Consider the following 19,184-nt stretch of genomic DNA (forward strand, 5'->3'; position numbering starts at 1 on the left):
CTTCTGTTGCGACAGCCGAGAAACAAGGCCATCAACAGACGGAAAGTATTTCGGCCGAAAAAGCTTCTGCCAAGACAGTGACTCTGGAACTAGATTAGTATATCACAGCATCCTTGAACGATATGCATTCATCGCAAACGACACCCTTGAGCGATGTGCATTCGCGACAGTAATGTCCCGTCTTCACCGTCTCTTCTGTCTCGGACGAATGTTGACATTCGTCCAGGGCAGAGGGGCACCCATATACTATAAGTAGCTAGTTCTTTCATCAATGAAAAAGCAGACTTCACAATAATCGCAATATTCAGTATCGTAGCATCCACTACACCCGGTGGATTTTCTACGGTGTTGAGTAGCGGTTTGTTGGAGCTCACTGTTCTCAGTAACGAGCGACAGCTTCGTCAAAATACTGATCAATATCTGACGATCTAGGTTGAGGACCGTGTAGTTTTTTTTAGAACACAAGCCTTAAGACCTAATGGGTGAGAGATAAGATCAGACTGATCAGTATTATTAGAAGGCTGAGGGGCAGTACAAGTATAACTAGGCGGTGGCAGAAAACTGCGAATATTCGCAAATAATCGCATCAACCGCGAGTGCGAATACGAATAATAGCTAGTGGTAGCGACTGCGAATATTATTCGTGCCGAGCCCTACTCTTGAATAAGGGAGCGGACGTGAATGCGCAGGGCGGCGAATACGGCAACGCTCTCTACGCCGCCTCGTACAAAGGCGATCTCGAGATTGTCAAGGACATGAATGCGCAGGGCGGCGAACACGGTAACGCTCTCTACACGGCCTCGTATAAAGGCGATCTCGAGATTGTCAAGCTTCTTTTGGATAAGGAAGCAGACGTGAATGCGCAGGGCGGCGAATACGGCAACGCTCTCCAGGCCGCCTCTTATATAGGCGATCTCGAGATTGTCAAGCTTCTCTTGGACAAGGGAGCGGACGTGAATGCGCAGGGCGGCGAACATGGCAACGCTCTCTACGCCGCCTTATATATAAGCCATCTCGAGATTGTCAAGCTTTTCCTAGATAAGGGAGCGGATGTGAATGCGCAGGGCGGCTTACACGGCAACGCTCTCTATGCCGCCTCGTATAAAGGCGATCTCGAGATTGTCAAGCTTCTTTTGGATAAGGAAGCAGACGTGAATGCGCAGGGCGGCGAATACGGCAACGCTCTCCAGGCCGCCTCTTATATAGGCGATCTCGAGATTGTCAAGCTTCTCTTGGACAAGGGAGCGGACGTGAATGCGCAGGGCGGCGAACATGGCAACGCTCTCTACGCCGCCTTATATATAAGCCATCTCGAGATTGTCAAGCTTTTCCTAGATAAGGGAGCGGATGTGAATGCGCAGGGCGGCTTACACGGCAACGCTCTCTATGCCGCCTCGTATAAAGGCGATCTCGAGATTGTCAATCATCTCTTGAATAAGGGAGCGGACGTGAATGCGCAGGGCGGCTTACACGGCAACGCTCTTCAGGCCGCCTTATATATAGGCCATCTCGAGATTGTCAAGCATCTCTTAGATAAGGGAGCGGACGTGAATGCGCGGGGCGCTTACTATGGCAACGCTCTCTACGCCGCCTCGTATAAAGGTGATCTCGAGATTGTCAAGCTTCTCTTGGATAAGGGAGCAGACGTGAATGCGCAGGGCGCTTACTATGGTAACGCTCTCTACGCCGCCTTATATAAAGGCGATCTCGAGATTGTCAAACTTCTCTTGGATAAGGGAGCGGACGTGAATGCGCAGGGCGGCGAACACGGCAACGCTCTTCAGGCCACCTCGTATAAAGGCTATCTTGAGATTGTCAAGCTTCTCTTGGATAAGGGAGCAGACGTAAATGCGCAGGGCGGCAAGTACGGTAACGCTCTCCAGGCCGCCTCGTCGGAAGGCCATCTCGAGATTGTCAAACTTCTCTTGGATAAGGGAGCGGACGTGAATTCGCAGGGCGGCAAGTACGGCAATGCTCTCCAGGCCGCCTCAAGGGATGGCTATCGAGAGATTATCAGACTGCTCTTGGAGTACGCAGCGCATTTGAACGCATATGGCGACGAATCCCTGTGTCCCCAGTGATCGTCAGTGCCTCTAGAGATCGGTATTCGCTACCATCTCGAGGCCGATCCTTGGCCGGCTCACCGACTCCGCTGATCCCTGACCGCTAGTCAAGCCAACTTGTGTAGAGTCCTTTCCCCTTCTCAGCCTTCTGGCGGCTCCCAATCTAGTCCCTCCTGTTGTATCCCACGCCGTTGAGGGAGATTAACATCAATAGGGTCAAATCCTCTTAGGGTGGTGGTTTTATAAATAATGGAAACACTAACAAATATGGCCGTGGATACAAAGTGCTTTAATATGCAGATCCAGACTACGCAGAGGTTACTGTTGCGACAGCCGTATGAGAAACAAGGTTGTCAACATATGGAAGCAGAACCTTTGCCAACAACTCTCAGTTCGAAATAACTACTTGGAGGAACTATTTTAGTATATCACGGCATCCCTGAACGATATGCATTCATCGCAAACGACACCCTTAAGTGATGTGCATTCGCGACAGTAGTGTTCCGTCTTCACCGTCTCTTCTGTCTCGGATGAATGGAGGAACCCTCATGTACTATAAGTAGCTAGTTCTCTCCGTCAATGAAAGACCAGACTACATAACAACCACAATATTCAGTACTGTAGAAACCACTACACTTGGTGGTTTGTCTACAGTGTTGAGTAGTGGTTTTTTGGAGCTCACCGCGTTTATCACTATTCTCAGTTATAAGCGATAGGGGCGTAAAGCGTTACCTGTGATAGATGTCAGAAGTGGGCGTTAGCCTCTTGTTTACCATTTCGAATAGCTATTCTACACTTGGTACTGGTGTACCGACAAAATCTTTTAGATCTACATATAATCAATTTCCATTTCTGGTGTTAGAAAATAGAGTCAATGGTGCAAAGGGAAAAATTTTCCTTAACCAGTCCCCATTAACTACGGATCGTGTTAAACGCCTCATGAAGCCTGTACTAAAGGCAGGTACTGATGATGCCGCCGATGAATTGCTTTCGGCTTTTCAAGAGGTGAGTGATCTTCTGGTCAAAGTCCCTTCGGTAGATCTAGGTAGTGGCTAACCATTATGGCTAGGTTTTTGCGGCCTTCGTGTATATTCGCCAAACTAAGTTCCAGACTCGTTTTGATAATGTCATTCAGGTGACGCACGAACAGCTCAGTTACATCGAAGAAGTAACAGAAACATATAACCTTCAGAATGTCTGGGGACTGTGGCTAGATGACACATTCGCAACAAACCTGGATAGAGCACGCCGGGAAGCGTCAGAACTATGAGGAACGGGTACATTCAAGCATTGACGAATGGCCAAGCTCCAAACAATTATCGGCGTGTGATGACGGCACTAGATGGATTTGATGCTCTTCTTACACAGATCAAGATGCCTACTATTAATAAGTACAAGCAGGTGAATTCCTATAATGGGGAGGTTCTATATCATAGATGAAACTCCAGTATATTTAGCCGATAAGAGATGGCGCAATCTAGATGTTATCTCAATCCCGAACTCTGACTCAAAAATTAAATAAAAAAAATAGAATTTATCTATAAAACCTAGCAATTTTCCTTCTCTTTCGCAATTTTCAATTCATAAATTTCAAGGGTTCAATCCAATCACCCCAACCTCAATCATGGTATCGGCATATTCCCCAGCCCAATTGACAAAATACCTAAAATATCTCGCCCTCCCGGCAGCATATGAACCCTGGATCCAATCTCCAGCTTCATATCCCAAGACAGAAGAGGCACTAACGACACTATTCCGCGGCCAAATCACGCGCTTCCCCTACGACAATCTCGATGTACATTATGCAGCGACTAGCGATGTAAACATTGACCCACAGGCGATTTACTCCAAGCTCATGGGCGTCGGTGAGAGCGAGCCTTCTGGACGAGGCGGCTATTGTCTTGAATGTAGTATCTTCTTCTCTCATGTTCTCCGTGGGCTCGGGTTCGATGTTTATAGCACTGGTGTACGGAATCGGCCCAGGGAAAATGGTGTTCCGGCAGGTGAATTCTTTGGCTGGTAGGGTCCATCCTTTTCTTTCCATGGTTTGTACTTGAGCCTTACTAATACGGCCAGGACTCACATTGTGAATATTGTGCGCCTGCCTTCTGGTGTGGAGTATCATGTTGATGCTGCGTTCGGAGGAGACGGTCCCACAAGACCTTTGCCCCTGATCTCAGGCCAAACATCCAAAAACCTAGGCCCGCAAGAAGTGCGGCTAGTCTATGGAAACATGGCGAAGCAGACACGGCCTGAACAGAAAGTCTGGATGTACCAGTACCGCAACGGAGTTGACAGGGAGTGGAACACATTCTACAGTTTTGCTGAGCTGGAGTTTTTCCAGGAGGATTTTGAAGTCATTAATCGGTTTACAAGTTGGGATGCGTTGACGAAGCGGAATCGCTGGGTTGTTAAGTTTATTCGGGCTGGTGAGACGGGGCAGTTTCCGTTGCTCGAGGGCGAGGTTAAGGATGTCGATGATGGGGTGCAGGTTGTTGGGAAGGTGATGTTTGTAAATGATGTTGTTAAGTTGAATATGGGCGGTAAGACGAGGGTTATTGATACTATTGAGACGGATAGGGCGAGGGTTGCTGCGTTGAAAAAGTGGTTTTCTCTTGATATTGTCATTTAAATCCTATCTGAATCCACTTACTCCCCCTTCTGGGGAGTGCTAGATGATGCTTCTACTGTCTGTACTGTATTAGAACTTAATTCCACCTCCACATTTGATACCATCCATTGCATGCCCATGTATGAGTCACTGATGACCTTGACATTGACCTTCGTGATGCCCGCGGTAAAGCCAGGGAACTTGAGTGAGGACCGCACTGTGAGTGGGCCTTCGCTTTTGCCTTTGCCGCGACCCTTGTAGCCATCCTGCTTGGAAGCTGGAGGCCATGAGACGCGTTTCAGACCAAGTAGCTCTCCGTCACTTCCATCCGGATTAGCACTACTCACGACAAGGAAGAAACCTTCTGTCTGCGGCTTAGGGAAGCGCGGAGCATAGATCCTATACTCAGGATTTGTGGCTGGATTGCGGCGTGTGAGGTTCACATTAATACCCCGGGAAGTGACCCCAGTAACAGCGAGGGAAAGAAGGGGGATTTGAGATGCGGCGCGGGTGAACTGTGCCGGAAGGTGCAAGTTTTTAGCCAGACTAGACACAGATTGAGAAGAGAGAGCGACAAGCGTCGAGGGAAGACCGCGTGGTGGCTTCTCGACTTGCACGCCGGGAAGGATGGACAAGGGGTGGTCCTCTGGCCAGCGGGCGGATTTGATGGACTGTAACAGAGTCATCAACATCTGGCACGCGAGGACATAACCCATTTCGGCCATGACATCGATGGAAGCCTGAATAATACGAATGCCCTGATCCAGGACGGATGTCTGATCACCCACATAATCAGAGATTGGGAGGTCGATCCGCGACATGTAGGCCTGCAGCAGCAAGAAGGCCTTGACGTGAGGGTCCCACATTGGAATATCACCCATGCATTCAATAGAGAGAGGCAAGTTCAATGCAAGTTCAGCATTGATCAGATCCTCATTGTGGCGGACCGGCAGCTCGTCAAACTCAGTAGCAGAGCACATCCAGCTCAAGACGTCTTGGAAGGTGGGATCGGGCTTGGCATGCGACACCAAGTATCGGATCGTCTTGTGCGAGAGGTAATAGTAACTCATGATCTTGCCAAAGGGCGTAGAGTCAACCTCGCCGGTCGCAGAGTCTACGAGGATACAGGAAGACTCAGCCAGGTCATTGAGAGATTTATCCACGAGCTCAATCATAAAGTCCTGGGCTACGGCCTGAGCAGCCATGGTGTTTTGCTCCTCAGCTGAGATCTCAAGACCATAGTACGACGGGTTCTTGTGCAGTCGGCGGAAGAAGAAAGTCCACGTTAAGTAATCGAGGGCATCCTGCTTGGTTCCAATAGTTCCGGCAGATACTTCGGCGCCCAAGTGGTTGTCCAAGACTTTGTGCAGGGTTGACTCCACCGGGAAGCCAGTGTGCAGGAAATGCTTGTAGAACGCCTTCTTGGAGTCCTGGGTGAATATGCGAGCGATTCCAGAATTGTCAAATTGGGGACGTCCAGCACGACCCAGCATCTGGAGGACATCCGTCAAGTCCATGTCCCTGTATCCCTCGATCTTAGCATCAAAGAACTGGGTTCCTTTCACTACGACCAAGTGTGCCGGCAGGTTGACACCCCAGGCGAGAGTGCTGGTGGCGACAAGAACCTGGATCTTATTGTTCGCAAAGAGCTCTTCAGCGAGCTGTCGATCAGACTCTACCAGACCAGCATGATGCAAACCGATGCCAAAATTGAGAGCCTCTCTCAGAGCATCGTCCTTTACACGGGCCAGGTTAGCTTCTAAGTCATCCTCCGACATGCGGACAAATCGGCGAGGATTGTCTTCCATGCCGCAGTAATTGATCAGATCCTTGGCAGTGAGACGAGTCTGTCGACGAGAGGCCACAAAGACAATAACCGGCTTTTCAGGAGAATGGTTTTTGATTGCCAGGAAGGTTGGTCGGTTCATAGACTGCATCAGAGGACAGAAGCCCCGTTGTTCCGGGAATCCGTCAATGAAAATCTCGAGAGGAACCGGACGAACAGAGTGCCGGAAATTGTACAATCCCTCCTTGACACCAAGCCAGTTAGCGAGATCGCTGGCATTGGCACAGGCAGTCGACATGCCCATAAGACGGACAGAGCCCTTGGACTGAGAGGCGATGTAGTTCATTCGCGAGACAATGATCTCAAGAATAGGTCCTCGATCGCCGCCCAGCAAATGAATCTCGTCAATGATGACGAGGCTGACCTTACGCACATAGTCTCGGGTTTGCCAGCTACGTGAGATACCGTCCCACTTCTCAGGCGTGGTGATGATAATATCGGCGTTTCGAATCGTTCGGGTATCGGGAGTGTTGTCACCGGTCAACTCAACCAGCTTCAGTCCCATGGCGTGAGTGAAGCGTTTGGACCAATCCTTCACACGCTCACGGACAAGGGCTTTCATCGGCGCAATGTATACCACTTTTGAGCCAGGCTTCTCGCGGAATGCCCACCACATCGCTAGTTCACAAGCCACAGTCTTTCCACTGCCCGTAGGGGAACCGAGAAGAACATTCGCAGCTGTGTGGTACAACAAGTGAAAGATTTGTGTTTGCATCGGGTTGAAGAACTGGAAGCGCTGGCCGTACAGTTCCTCCAGGATAGGGTTTTTCAACGCAGAGACCGGCAGAGGCTGTAAATTCAATAGATCGGTGTACACGCTCTCGGTATCTGGGCGGATCAGATGCTGGAATGAAACTGGGCTGACTGTTTCTGCTCCGAGCCAACGGTCGGAGATTAATCGTATATAGATCTGGCTTGGAAGCGGGTCGGACAGTGGGATAGTAAAATTTAGTTCGTGTTCATCGTACAACTTTTTACGGTTCAGTATGAAGTACTCGTGATGGTAGATTTCAGAGGTCTCGGAATTCTCCACCCAGACCCAGAACGACTCGGAAGCGCCATGGTGGCGGTCATTCCACGTAAACTCTGGGTAGATTGAAAGCCGAATGCGAAGAACATCCCGGTTCAACGGTGCGATCTCCGTTTCGACGCTAAGAGTGGGGAAGTTATCCAAGAGCTTGGTCAAGACCTTGCCCATCTTGTGATTGTGGACAAGTTGGCCGATTTCAGCACTCTCCATCTCCTTCATTGATTCTACGGAAGATGTCGGCAGCCGTTCATCTAAGTTCCTCAAGATTGGCTGTGGAAGGTCAAATTGGTGGAAGGGATGATCAAAGGGCCAAATCTGCTTTTCAATCGACTTGCATAGAGACAAAAGCACTTGGCATTGATAGCCCCAGCGGCGATTCAGCGCAATCATAAACAGGGCGCGGCAGATACGGGCCGCGTTCTGCGCAACATATCCCGTGTCCGATACCAATGCAAAGTCCTCGATCTTCGCACGGGAGATATACGATTGAAGGAGGATGTTCGTTTTAGCATGCGGCGAGTCATTTCCACCTTCGACCTCTGTCTGGGCGACTTCATCGCGTAGCCGTTGCAGCTCTTTTGACTCACTCTCTCGAGCTTGGATATTGTCAAATTCGCCACTCATGCTGATCATTTTAAGGACATCGGCCTCGCCTGCGCGAGGGCGCATCATTTCGTTAAAAATCTCGATACTGCCTTGCAGGACGTAGTACTGACTAGCAATACGACCGACGTCCTTGGCCTTGAGATCTTCGGTCTTTTCATTGAAGATGATCATCTGGCTTTTCTGAAGAGTTCGAGCAGCCTGAATAATTAGTTGTCGGCGTCTTTGAACTAGCATGGGGTCATCCCGAAGCTCAGAAAACTCGATACCGTAGTTTCTGGGTTCACGTTTCATACGGACAAAGAGATACGAGTAGCCTAGCCACTGCACTGCTTCGGGGACAGAAGTTACAGTACCAAGGGAGATTTCGGCATTCAAGTTATCCACTAGTCGTTTTGAGAAACGAGACTCAATCGGTTGCTGTGCGGTTACGGCAGACAGATAGTGCTGCAGCTTGTCATGGGTCGTGCAGATGAAGCCAATACCGGTATCCTGAAATTGAGGACGACCCGCACGACCAAAGATCTGCAGCACATCAAGAATACTCAAATCGACAAATTTACCCTCCTGCGCGTTGTACAGCTGGGTACCCTTGATGACGACCGCAGCAGCGGGAAGATTCACTCCCCAGGCGAGGGTAGCTGTACAGCAAAGCACCTTGATCAACCCCTCCGAGAACATACGTTCCATGAGATTACGATCACTGCGACTCAGTCCAGCATGATGGGCTCCGAATCCGCCAGCAAAGAGATCTCGCAGTTCGCGGGCACGCGCATGCTTCATGTCTCGCAGGGCTGACGAGTAGTCTTCATGATCTTGACAGCTGAACAAATCTTCACAGCCGTCCTCAGCTGCCAGTTGTTTCAACATGCGGGCTGTCATGACGGTATCTTTACGAGAATGCACAAACACCATCACCTGATGGCCTCTCTCCAGCATGTCGCGGACCTTTTCATAAGCCACCACGTCAATATTCTCGCGAGATTGCTTGGAGCCAGGTTTACCCTTCACACCAATGAAGTGCTGCTCGAGAGGCACCGGACGAAATGATGAGTCAAAGAAGAAAAGACCAGCCATCTTATTTACCTTGAGGAAGTCTGCCACGTCAACGTAGTTGGGAAGGGTGGCCGAGAGACCGACGATGCGGATCAAGGACTGTGTACTCTCCACCTGACGTTGGGTTCGGGCAACCAGAGACTCAATGACAGCACCACGCTCATCGTGAAGCATGTGAACTTCATCGATAATGAGAAGTCGAACCTTTTGGACGAGTTCAGTATCGCCCGTACTCTTGCGGGTAACCACATCCCATTTCTCAGGGGTAGTGACAATGATCTGAGTTTCCACGATTTCTCGCTTGCTCAACTGCATATCACCGGTCAATTCGCGGACTTTGATTCCCAGCCACGCAAGACGTTTGCCGAGTTTTTCTGTCACTTCAGCGGCCAGAGCTTTCATAGGGGCGACGTAAACAATCTTGAAGTCGTCAACTGCGACTGTGAACTCCACTGCAAGGGGCTCTTCCAATGGGTTTGGACTCGTGTTCTTTCCGATCGCGTTGAGGATGGTCAGCATGGCAGCGTCGGTCTTACCCGCACCAGTGGGCGCACAAATCAACATATTTTCGCTTGTCTTATACGCTACGTCGTAGAGCAAGCTCTGCATTCGGTTAAGAGCTTTGTAGCCTTTGAATGTTCCCTGACATAGGCCATCCAGTCCCGCGATCTCAACCAGCTTCTGGTTCTTTGCGGCTGCACCGACCCTGGAGGCAGGGATCGAATATTCGGTATATTTGGGTTCTTCGGCCACTTCACTTCCTACTGGAAGCCCATATTTCTTACCACCAACCGCAAGGTTCCCAGAAGCATGAAGCTTATAGACATGGGGATACATCGGCTCAGTTCGGGTCTGCGCTGGCATCAATGGAGTATTCTTGTGCTCGTAATCACGTTGCCACAGAGCATCCTCTCTTTCCGCTTTAGTCAAGAGTCTTCCAGCTGATAATCCGTCTGACTGTGCCGCCACTCTCTGTGGTTTATCTGACAAGATGTCCACCCGATGTGTAATCAGTTCTATAACCAAATCCAGGTCGTCGAACCCCACAATTTCTGCGAGCGACATCTGCAGTTCCGCATCGTCACTTTCGGCAACCAGTGTGGCAATAATTTGCTGAGACAGCTCAGAAGCGTTCATGGAGCTTCGCACGGCGACATCCTCACATTTCGCCTCTAGCCAGCTCCGATCGTATAGTCCTGTCGAGAGAGGCGCAGTCGCAAAGTGGTTGTATTCGTACTCGTCCAAGTCGTCTGTCTCGTCGTCGGAGCTTATAATATCCCAGACGTCATCCACTGTGCCGGGGGAGGAATATTCATCATCAATATCCAATTCGACGTCGCTTCCATAGCTAGTGGTATCATAGGGCAGGTTTTTTGGGAGATTCAAGTCGGCGATGACCTGCCTCATAGTAGCGAGCTGCGAGAGCCATTCAGATTCGGTAGACGTCATGTTGCTATTTTTGCTACGCACGATGCTATAAGCTGGTGGGCTGTTCGTTAGCTTGTGGGGATATCAAAGCGATTGTGTGGGTTCTAGGCATCTTCAATGCTGACATAATGTAGTGTTCTACCGCCAATGCGGGGCTTATCAGGGAGTTCCGTTGATTGAATCTCCAGCTCTCCTTTCTTTACTTCTCATTTTACCGGAGACCACAGGACACGAATTAAAATTACTTCCCGGTACCTTATTATTTGCCTAGAAACTCCCTGCCACCATGAAGATTCTCTATATGGGCGTAGGTGCCTTTCGACTTACTTGTCTTTCCGCTGGAACATACTGATCTCTCGCGAATCCAGATTCTTCGGAATGATTCTCAGCCTGCTGTCCAGCTTTGCGCTGAGAGAGATCTGACCGGGTACGTAATTGCCCAAGGCTTCACAGGGATCAGCTAACAAGTACTAGGTTCTCCCGATTCACTCGCCAGAAGTACGCCCATCAATATTCCCGACCCTGAACTTACGATATTAATATTTCGATAGCTACGAAGAGTTCATGGTGCTCTTCTGCCGCACGGTCGCAGAGCGAACAAAGCCTGGCCAACGCCAGGACGTCGAGGAGAAGTCATACACATTCCACGCGTACGGTCGAACCGAGGGCGTAGCCGGTGTCATTGTAACTGATGGTGAATACCCTGCTTTGGTGGCCCACCAGCTCCTGTCAAAGATCGTCGACGAATTCCTTGCCAAGTACCCTCGTACATCGTTCTCCGATCCGTCCATTAGCGAGAACGCATGCCCCCTGCCGCAGCTGAAGGACTACATCACCAAGTACCAGGATCCTAGCCAGGCCGACAGCATTATGAAGATTCAACAAGAATTGGACGAGACCAAGATTGTCCTACACAAGACCGTAGGTTCTATTCTGTTGACGTATTGAGAATGGGGCTGATAGTGTTTAGATCGAGAGCGTTCTGGAGCGTGGCGAGAAGATCGACTCTCTAGTTGCTAAGAGTGATGGGCTTTCAGCCCAGAGTAAGATGTTCTATACCCAGGTATGCCCTTCTATAATGTTGTTTTCTTCTTTGTTAACCCGTGTATAGGCCAAGAAACAGAACTCTTGCTGTTCCCTGATGTAAGCTGGCATTGGTGAATTTAGTCAGGTAGTTACGGAAATGTGTTTTAATGTTAATACAATTCATGTCACACAAAATAATTAGGTACCTCCAGTTCTTGATCTACAAGAAGTAGTCCATTGAGGTTATCATCAAGGTATCATGGAGATTTATTGAAGTCCCACGTAGGGACATTTGGAAAATCAGTATGAAGCCAGATTACTGATCGCTTCTGATGTCCCAGAGATCATACTGAACCAGCCTTGACGATTTCTCAATTCAAAGAGTGGTTCAATACACAGGATATATTGTAGTCAAAGAGTAAGATCCCAAAAATTGGCTCAGCCAGTGGGACGCTATACTAGACTGGAAAGCTTGGTTGAAGGTCTAATGAACAAGAGCTTCATTATTGATGATGAAGGTTAAAGAAGTATAAATTAGAACAATACGTTCTACTGGCCCTAATCACCGACCAGCCTAAAGGATCTGGTGGTAGCTGGGTACCTAAGCCCGGAAGTATAGAGGTTCAATAGTGACTCGAGACTTTTTATTCATTTTTACCGATAACCTTCTGAGGCAGGGTTTTTGTTTTTTACTGCGCCAAAGGGCCTCGGGCACATAATTTTTGGTTGGAAAGTGAATAATAGCTGTACCCATTATAGTCCCTGTACCTAAATCTCCGCGATTATGAAACTCACTTGGTACACACCAACAATGAGACTCCTGAAGGCCTCAACAGGAGTAGGAAATAATCACTATAGCTGTTTCAGTACAAGTGTTGCCCAGCTCTTTCTGTATGCCAGCAAGTCTGTATTGGTCACTCACAACCCCTCTGAATTGAGATGGTGATAAGCCTTCAGCATGAACACGAAATATGATTTAGCTTCCAAGATTAGCCAAGTCATAATCGAAGATCAGTCTTCAATCATCAGGTAGGTTCTGGCTTTAATGTGTTTTCATCAGGTAAGAATATCCAATTTGATGACTATCTACGGATAGGTCTGGTGGTCGAGTGTGCTGGGTTGGTAATATTTCCCCAAATAAGAAAAGAAAGAAAAAAATAAATGGCTTCATTCTGGTCAAAACGCAGTATTCCCAAGTCCCTAGTGAGACCTTTGAGATTTAAAAAGTTCAGCAAAAATTCAGTCTCTAATCGTACCTCAGATCTGGGGCTGATCTTGGGGGATGAGGCTTGAATGGACTAGAGGCTTATAAAACTTGTATGACAGTTTTGGTTTTACCGAGCTCCAGACTCGAACCCTCACTAGTGGTTGGCAGGTTTTCAGGTTTGGAGCCTTAACCACTAGACTATGTTGTGTTGGGATATACTGGTAGTCACTTTTTGGTCCTGATAAGCTTGAACTGCCCCACTTATTTACTTGAACGAATCTCATTTGATTCTGCCCTCCTACACCGCCCATAATCGCAAGATAATCAGGAACTCAGCACAGTTCCCAAGGGCGTTTTCTCCTATTTCACTTTACATGTCTTCCTCTAAAATGCCACGTCAAAAATGTTTCGTTAGTTTATGCGATAATAGGCTTAGGCTACCAACAGTCGGACCTCTTGGGATTAGATTAGGAGATCTTGATCTTTATCGATCGCGCTAACTCTTATCAGAATTCATACACCTACGTATAAATAGTAGTAAATGTGTGCCCAGAGACAGATATCTGATGGAAATATAAGAGTAGATAAAGTGTGAGGAGATTGAGCAGAGAATGAGTAAAGTAATTCATACCGAAATTTAAAAATGAATTAAATCCATAAGTTGCCTTTTAATGATTAAAATATATACAAAGAGCTCGTCAGGAACAAAAATTAATGGGTGAAGTAGGTAAAGACGTCAAATGGACTCGATCAACAATTCCTGCGACATAGCAAGCTGCCGTCGATATCGACCATCTGTAATCTGCGGCGTATGGGCCCTCCGTTCAACGAATCGTTCATCACCAGTAATATGATCGACTTTAGCGCCGACAGGAATAAGAACCTTTCTCGCACCGCGCACGGAAAGGGATCGCGCAACGGCCATCTGCTCTGCACGTATGGACAATGATCGCGAGAGTGAGATGGCGGGGATTTGCTGCTTCTTGGCTTCTTTCTCAACGGGCTTTGTGCTCGAGGTTGGCTTGTTAGAGCCTAGGCCTATTGTGACTAGCTCTGCGGACATCGTGCGGAAGAATGGTCCTGTTGAGATCTCCCCGGGGAGGGGGAGGGAGGATGCGCTTGGTGGGGTGCTGTCTTTAATGGGTGCTGGTGGTGCTGGTGGTGAGAGGAATTGATTCTGGGGGTTCCGAGCGTGATTGTGCCGGTAGTCTTTCTCCCATTGGACTACTGGATTTACTTGGTGTCGTGAAGATGCTTTCATGATCGTGATTGGCTGGCCGCGGATTGCGGGGAGGGGTTTGTCTTTTGAGGATATTGAGTTTGGGGTGTGTATTCGTGATGATTGGGGGGTGTTTATTCGTTGTTGGTCTGAGAAGGGGTTGGACATTGTGGGTGATTCGAAGAATGTCGCGCTTTGCTTGTCTAGGAGGGATTCTAGAATTGATTGTGGGCCGTCGGTGGATGCTTGTGATGATGACTTTCGTTGGAAAATGCTTGACTGCTTCAGTGGACTTGGCTTGCGGGAGTAGTTGTGCATTCCCAGGACCTGTGCTGCCTTTGCTGGTTGGGATGTTGGGAATAAGCTGAAGTTGGTTCGTGCTGGGGACGTTGCGCGGCGGCGTGGTGGGTTGTTTGTTGCGATAAATTGCTGTAATTGGTCAATATCTATAAACTGGGTAAGGTGGGATATATCCTACCTGAGCATTTGGCACTTTCAGATTGCCGAGGGTCTTGCTTCTCCTGGCCAGCAGAGGAGTATTGTTCTTGGGGATAACGTTCTCAAACATGACGCTATACCGCTCCATCTGAGTATCTGGAATATCAACCTGCAGGAGCGGGCTTTGTAAGAGAGGAATTTCATCGGATGCATTCCCCTTGGGCTTTTTTGACAGCGAGACCTTTCGTGACCGGGTGCCACTGCGCTTTGGGGCTCCTTTGCTTGCTGCAGCGTGAGCGCTAGCATCAGTTTTCGCCGTCGAGACTTTCCTCTGCAATGGCTTGCTAAGCGCTCTGTTTTCTTCGACTTGCTTTGTACGGATTGATGGCGGGCGTTGAGCGCCTGCTTGGAATCCATTCTTTGCTTTGAATAATCCGCCAATCTTCTTCCACTTGCTTGCCTTGGGCGGTCGATGCGTGGAGATAGACGTTCTAAATCTCGCTGCTGACGGGTTGGCTATATCTGGGCTTCCTAGTGCCACGCCAATGGTGTGCTGCCCTAGCGGGCTGCGGTTGTGCTTCCGCCTGGTAGCAGGGATGGCTTCATCAGGCGGTACTGTCAGTCGGAAGTCGAACTTGGAGACTGTATTTGGGGACGGGCCTTTTCCATCGCCTGCACCGGGCTGGGGAAAGAAGTTATAGTGATTTTGTGAAAGAGGGTTGTTCATGATGGGGCGCAGGTCATTTCTGGGTAAAGCGTCGGAATAGGTCAAGACAGGGAATGTAATGGGCTCATTCGTTTTGACGACCGTTGCACTTCTAGACATTTCTGTAGGGAACCCAGTTCACGTAAGATTGAGATGATTAGAGCTGAAAGGAGGAACAAATATGTGAATGAGAAACAGTCCACCGGGGACTTTGGACTTGAGAACTAGAACGAACGGCCTTCCAGAAGACCACAAAAGATAGGAAAGACAAGAATCATCCACGCGAGACAAGGGAAGCCTCGGTTGATATCTTTTTATCTCTAGTCCGTAATCTAACATTTTCTAGTATTTCAATTAAAACTCGGCAGGACCAGCACAACCGATTCAGCCAAGGTGGAGACAATAAACGCCCAGTTGTTGTATACTTGAGACACTCCACTCTTCATGCCCCAGGGAGGCAAATCTTACAGACGATCCACGTTCTCCCGGTCAATATTACATAATTGGTAAAGTGCAGAGTGCTGAAACGCAATGAATCAACAGTACTTTGTATGGGGCACTTCTTAGACTGGAATGTTGCAAATCGGAGCTAATATCAGATGCTTATTTAAACTGTAGCCAATAGGAATCTGCATTGTTCAGGTGGGTCTATTGGCTTTATGTTATTGGCTAAAAGCTATGTTTCAAACTACCCCTGAAACCGGCATTTGTCACTCCTATTGGTTAATTCTAAAACACGGCCCGCATGAAATCGAATTCTTTTTGTCTTCATTTCCTGTGTTATTTTATTTATTTTATCTCCCTCTTCGGCTTTTTCGGCTTGATGTCCTTGTCTGTCACGGAGAATCGGTGGAGTCTTGCCTAGTGGACCTGTTGATATGAGTACTCTTTTCATCCTTCAACTTTCATGTGATGCATCTACTTTCTCATACACAGTAGGACATTGCCACGTTATCCATATCCACATCGTGTCGAGCTAGCCGCCGGTGAAGGTCTCTAGTGATAGTACTGCATAGCCTCTGGAATTTCGTATCTATCTCCGCACTCCTGACACAAATGAGCTTAGTCTAGGCAATATGCAGCTCAAGTTCTAGTAAATTTCACCAATGCAGCTGACATCTAACAGCTATACGAATTTGACTGGACAGGCAGAACTTGAAGTTATTTCAAAATTCCTTCCTTTATCAAAGCTCAGTTTTCTACATTATTAAGAACATAGGATAGTCTACACCTTTATCCTATTCTGAGCTAAGAGAAGGCTCCAAGGTTCTTGATTCGTCACACCACTTTAAGAACCGACGGTTTCACCCAAGGTTCAATGAAACATTCGCTAGTCACAGATTGTCCCTTCTCCGAACACGGGATATTCTCCCGGTACAGTTGTTCATGTAAGTTGAATTAATTATACTATCCGAAGAATGCGCATTTATGGTGCGAGTGAAGTTGATCAATCAACTCATCGCCTGTTAGAAAGTAGTTCGGATTATTCGTATGACAACACTATTCAATGTGGTAACTAGGTACAATAGCTGAAGCCCACTCACGGGCTTCTCCTGAATCGACTCCTTTCTCCTTATCTACATTTCCCCTACATCTCCATATCATGTCGATCGGCTCAATCGCGATTGCCACATTTTGAGCGAACGTGGAGTTAGGATCCCGATTTAGATTCGGGTCCCACGGGAACTAGTTCGATCCCACGTCATTTTACAAATCAGATCTGACTTTTGAATCAGAGTTTAGAGCAGTTAATAATATATGGTCTATAAATGAACCGCATGTTATCAAAATGTTGCTTTGGTGGCTTGCAAGGATTCCGCTGTGGAGTTTGGTCCCGTCAGTGTACGAAGTATAAAAGCATGAATCTATTTAGAATACTATCAAGCCATTTTAATAAATTGATGACTGCATACTAAACATTGGAATAATTCAAGTGGGAATCTCAACAAAGAGAAAGAAGGAATCCAAAAGGGTGAGAATACAGAAGTAGACGTAGCCAAGCTAATTTTATGACTGCATACTAAGCCCTTCAAACGAATGAAAGAACTATTAATATCAGCACCATAGTTTTGAGCAACACGGTCGCGTCACCCCACTTCCCATATTTTCCACTTTTCTAATATAATTATCGGTCTCAAATGCCTCTGAATTAAGACCAAATATCTCTTGCCATTTCTGATTTAGAATCAGGTCGAATTACATGAGTAAGATCTGCTGCTTATAACCTCTCAAGATCCACTCTACAACGTTGAATGAATGGTACACAAAATGCTCGCGACGGCCACGTAAATCAACAAATACTATCTCCAGACCAAGAGGAATTTCTAGTTGAATAGATTATTGAACGGGATTCTCAAGGATTTCCTCCTTCATTTTCTCGTGCAGGTGAGATGGCTATCCGCGATCTACGACCTGGTGGGGACCATGGACCCCTTGGAAAAGCGTAGCTATCAAAATTGATTCAACGGAATCCATGCGTTACTTCTTATATTGGTAGATGTATTGATGTATCTAAAATCCATGGAACATAGCCAGCAGCTATCCAAGAGTTCTATGATCTCTTTTCCCGGATTAAAGAGCAATATGATATACTCCCGGAAAACATTTAGAATACGGATGAGTATGGGGTTACTCCAGGTGTCTATATGAATGCTTAAGTCCTTGCATAAGCTAGAATAAATATACTTATGTTAAATCACCAGAGAATTGGGAATAGGGATCGATTATTAAGACGATTAATCCACTCGGCAATATTATTCGACCCCTAATCATTTTTTAGGTAAAGAATCCCTGAACTTCATGGTTTTATACTACTTCAGAAAATGGCTAGACATCAACTTGGACTAGACTTGAATGCGTTAAAATGATCTTTCTTCTTGAAACTGCATCATTAGACTAGTATAAATTACTTGTTTTAGATGGCCATAGGAGCCATATAAGTATCAATTTTCTCTAGACTTACATGTAAAATAAAGTAGAATTGGTCTTTCTACCTGCCTATATCAGCCATATCCTCTAACCACTTGATTCAGGCATTTTCTCATCTATTAAAGCTAAATATCGGAATCAGATCAATGAGCTTTCTTATATTGATGATGCTGCGCTAATAAAGAAGGTTCGATTTATGGAATGCTATGCTAAACTTATAGTTCTTCAAAGTGGGTGGAAAGCTATAGGTATACCTATGGAATCCAGCAAAGGGCCTAAGCTCATCCTAACTTCAATTCAGCCATCTTTTATGCCTTAAAAACGCTAAATGACGCCTCCTCTCTCTTAAAATTTTTTAAATATGACCTTCGCTGCACGTCAGAGCCACCGAAATATGTAAAAGGTTAAAGATGTCCTTCAAAAACAGCAAAATTCGACTCGAGATCAAAGAATTGCTCTCGAAAAAGCACTCTTTACTACTAGACAGGCAGCTGATGGAGCTCTAATTTCTTAGCTTAATTCCCAAGTTGAGACCTTTCAGAGTCAAAAAAGGAGAAGAGAAGTATGATAGACCTTAATACACGGCTTGCAGACATAAAAAATATTAAAGCAGCACATGAAGCTTTAGTAGAGCGCCAACGACAGAAGGAGTCTGAAAATGAAGCTAAGAGGGCTTCAGGTGTTATAACTAGGGCTACTCTACAGGATGTGATGTTTGAATTCCAGGCGTAATGTCTTTAGTAGGTATAATTTCGGGTTGATTGAAATATCAATAATTTACTTTTCGGTTCAAAACTAGGGGTGGCCCAGAACTAGGGGGGTCTTATCTAAGACAAGGCCCGATGGAAGAGAATTTCATGTACCATCGTCCCCTGACTGCAGCCCAACACGAGGAAGCTACTCGGCTTGGGTCAAACTTTCTAATGATGCCTAGGTGTCATTGATAGATGACTCTTCAGAACCGGCAGTTACTTACATGGCGAAATACCGATTGAAAGTTCATTGCTTTTTTCGGATGACCTA

The 19,184-nt window shown here is 47.1% G+C and overlaps 6 protein-coding genes across 6 annotated transcripts; 4 read left to right on the top strand and 2 right to left on the bottom strand.

The window, feature by feature from the left end:
* Window positions 1–478: 478 nt before the first annotated feature.
* N7495_009966 (ankyrin repeat domain-containing protein) lies at window positions 479–2,081 on the top strand (the record flags this gene model as incomplete). The annotated part of the gene is made up of 2 exons (XM_057212617.1): window positions 479–482; window positions 652–2,081. 2 exons carry the CDS (start codon window positions 479–481, stop codon window positions 2,079–2,081), a joined length of 1,434 nt encoding a protein of 477 aa, XP_057059480.1.
* Window positions 2,082–3,002: 921 nt separating this feature from the next.
* On the top strand, window positions 3,003–3,333 carry N7495_009967 (uncharacterized protein; the record flags this gene model as incomplete). Its single annotated transcript, XM_057212618.1, has 2 exons — window positions 3,003–3,068; window positions 3,175–3,333. 2 exons carry the CDS (start codon window positions 3,003–3,005, stop codon window positions 3,331–3,333), a joined length of 225 nt encoding a protein of 74 aa, XP_057059481.1.
* Window positions 3,334–3,687: 354 nt separating this feature from the next.
* N7495_009968 (arylamine N-acetyltransferase family protein) lies at window positions 3,688–4,695 on the top strand (the record flags this gene model as incomplete). Its single annotated transcript, XM_057212619.1, has 2 exons — window positions 3,688–4,082; window positions 4,140–4,695. 2 exons carry the CDS (start codon window positions 3,688–3,690, stop codon window positions 4,693–4,695), a joined length of 951 nt encoding a protein of 316 aa, XP_057059482.1.
* A 17-nt stretch (window positions 4,696–4,712) lies between these two features.
* Window positions 4,713–10,658, bottom strand: N7495_009969 (RNA helicase SLH1; the record flags this gene model as incomplete). The annotated part of the gene is made up of 1 exon (XM_057212620.1): window positions 4,713–10,658. The coding sequence occupies one exon, from the start codon at window positions 10,656–10,658 to the stop codon at window positions 4,713–4,715; it is 5,946 nt and encodes a 1,981-aa protein (XP_057059483.1).
* A 265-nt stretch (window positions 10,659–10,923) lies between these two features.
* Window positions 10,924–11,784, top strand: N7495_009970 (palmitoyltransferase YKT6; the record flags this gene model as incomplete). The annotated part of the gene is made up of 6 exons (XM_057212621.1): window positions 10,924–10,944; window positions 11,006–11,064; window positions 11,112–11,135; window positions 11,189–11,558; window positions 11,608–11,700; window positions 11,749–11,784. The coding sequence occupies 6 exons, from the start codon at window positions 10,924–10,926 to the stop codon at window positions 11,782–11,784; spliced, it is 603 nt and encodes a 200-aa protein (XP_057059484.1).
* A 1,822-nt stretch (window positions 11,785–13,606) lies between these two features.
* On the bottom strand, window positions 13,607–15,353 carry N7495_009971 (uncharacterized protein; the record flags this gene model as incomplete). Its single annotated transcript, XM_057212622.1, has 2 exons — window positions 13,607–14,518; window positions 14,568–15,353. 2 exons carry the CDS (start codon window positions 15,351–15,353, stop codon window positions 13,607–13,609), a joined length of 1,698 nt encoding a protein of 565 aa, XP_057059485.1.
* Window positions 15,354–19,184: the final 3,831 nt, after the last annotated feature.

The sequence above is a fragment of the Penicillium taxi genome (genome assembly GCF_028828555.1).
Source record: "Penicillium taxi strain IBT 34144 chromosome Unknown utg000006l_segment0_segment0, whole genome shotgun sequence".
NCBI classification, from domain to species: Eukaryota; Fungi; Ascomycota; class Eurotiomycetes; order Eurotiales; family Aspergillaceae; genus Penicillium; species Penicillium taxi.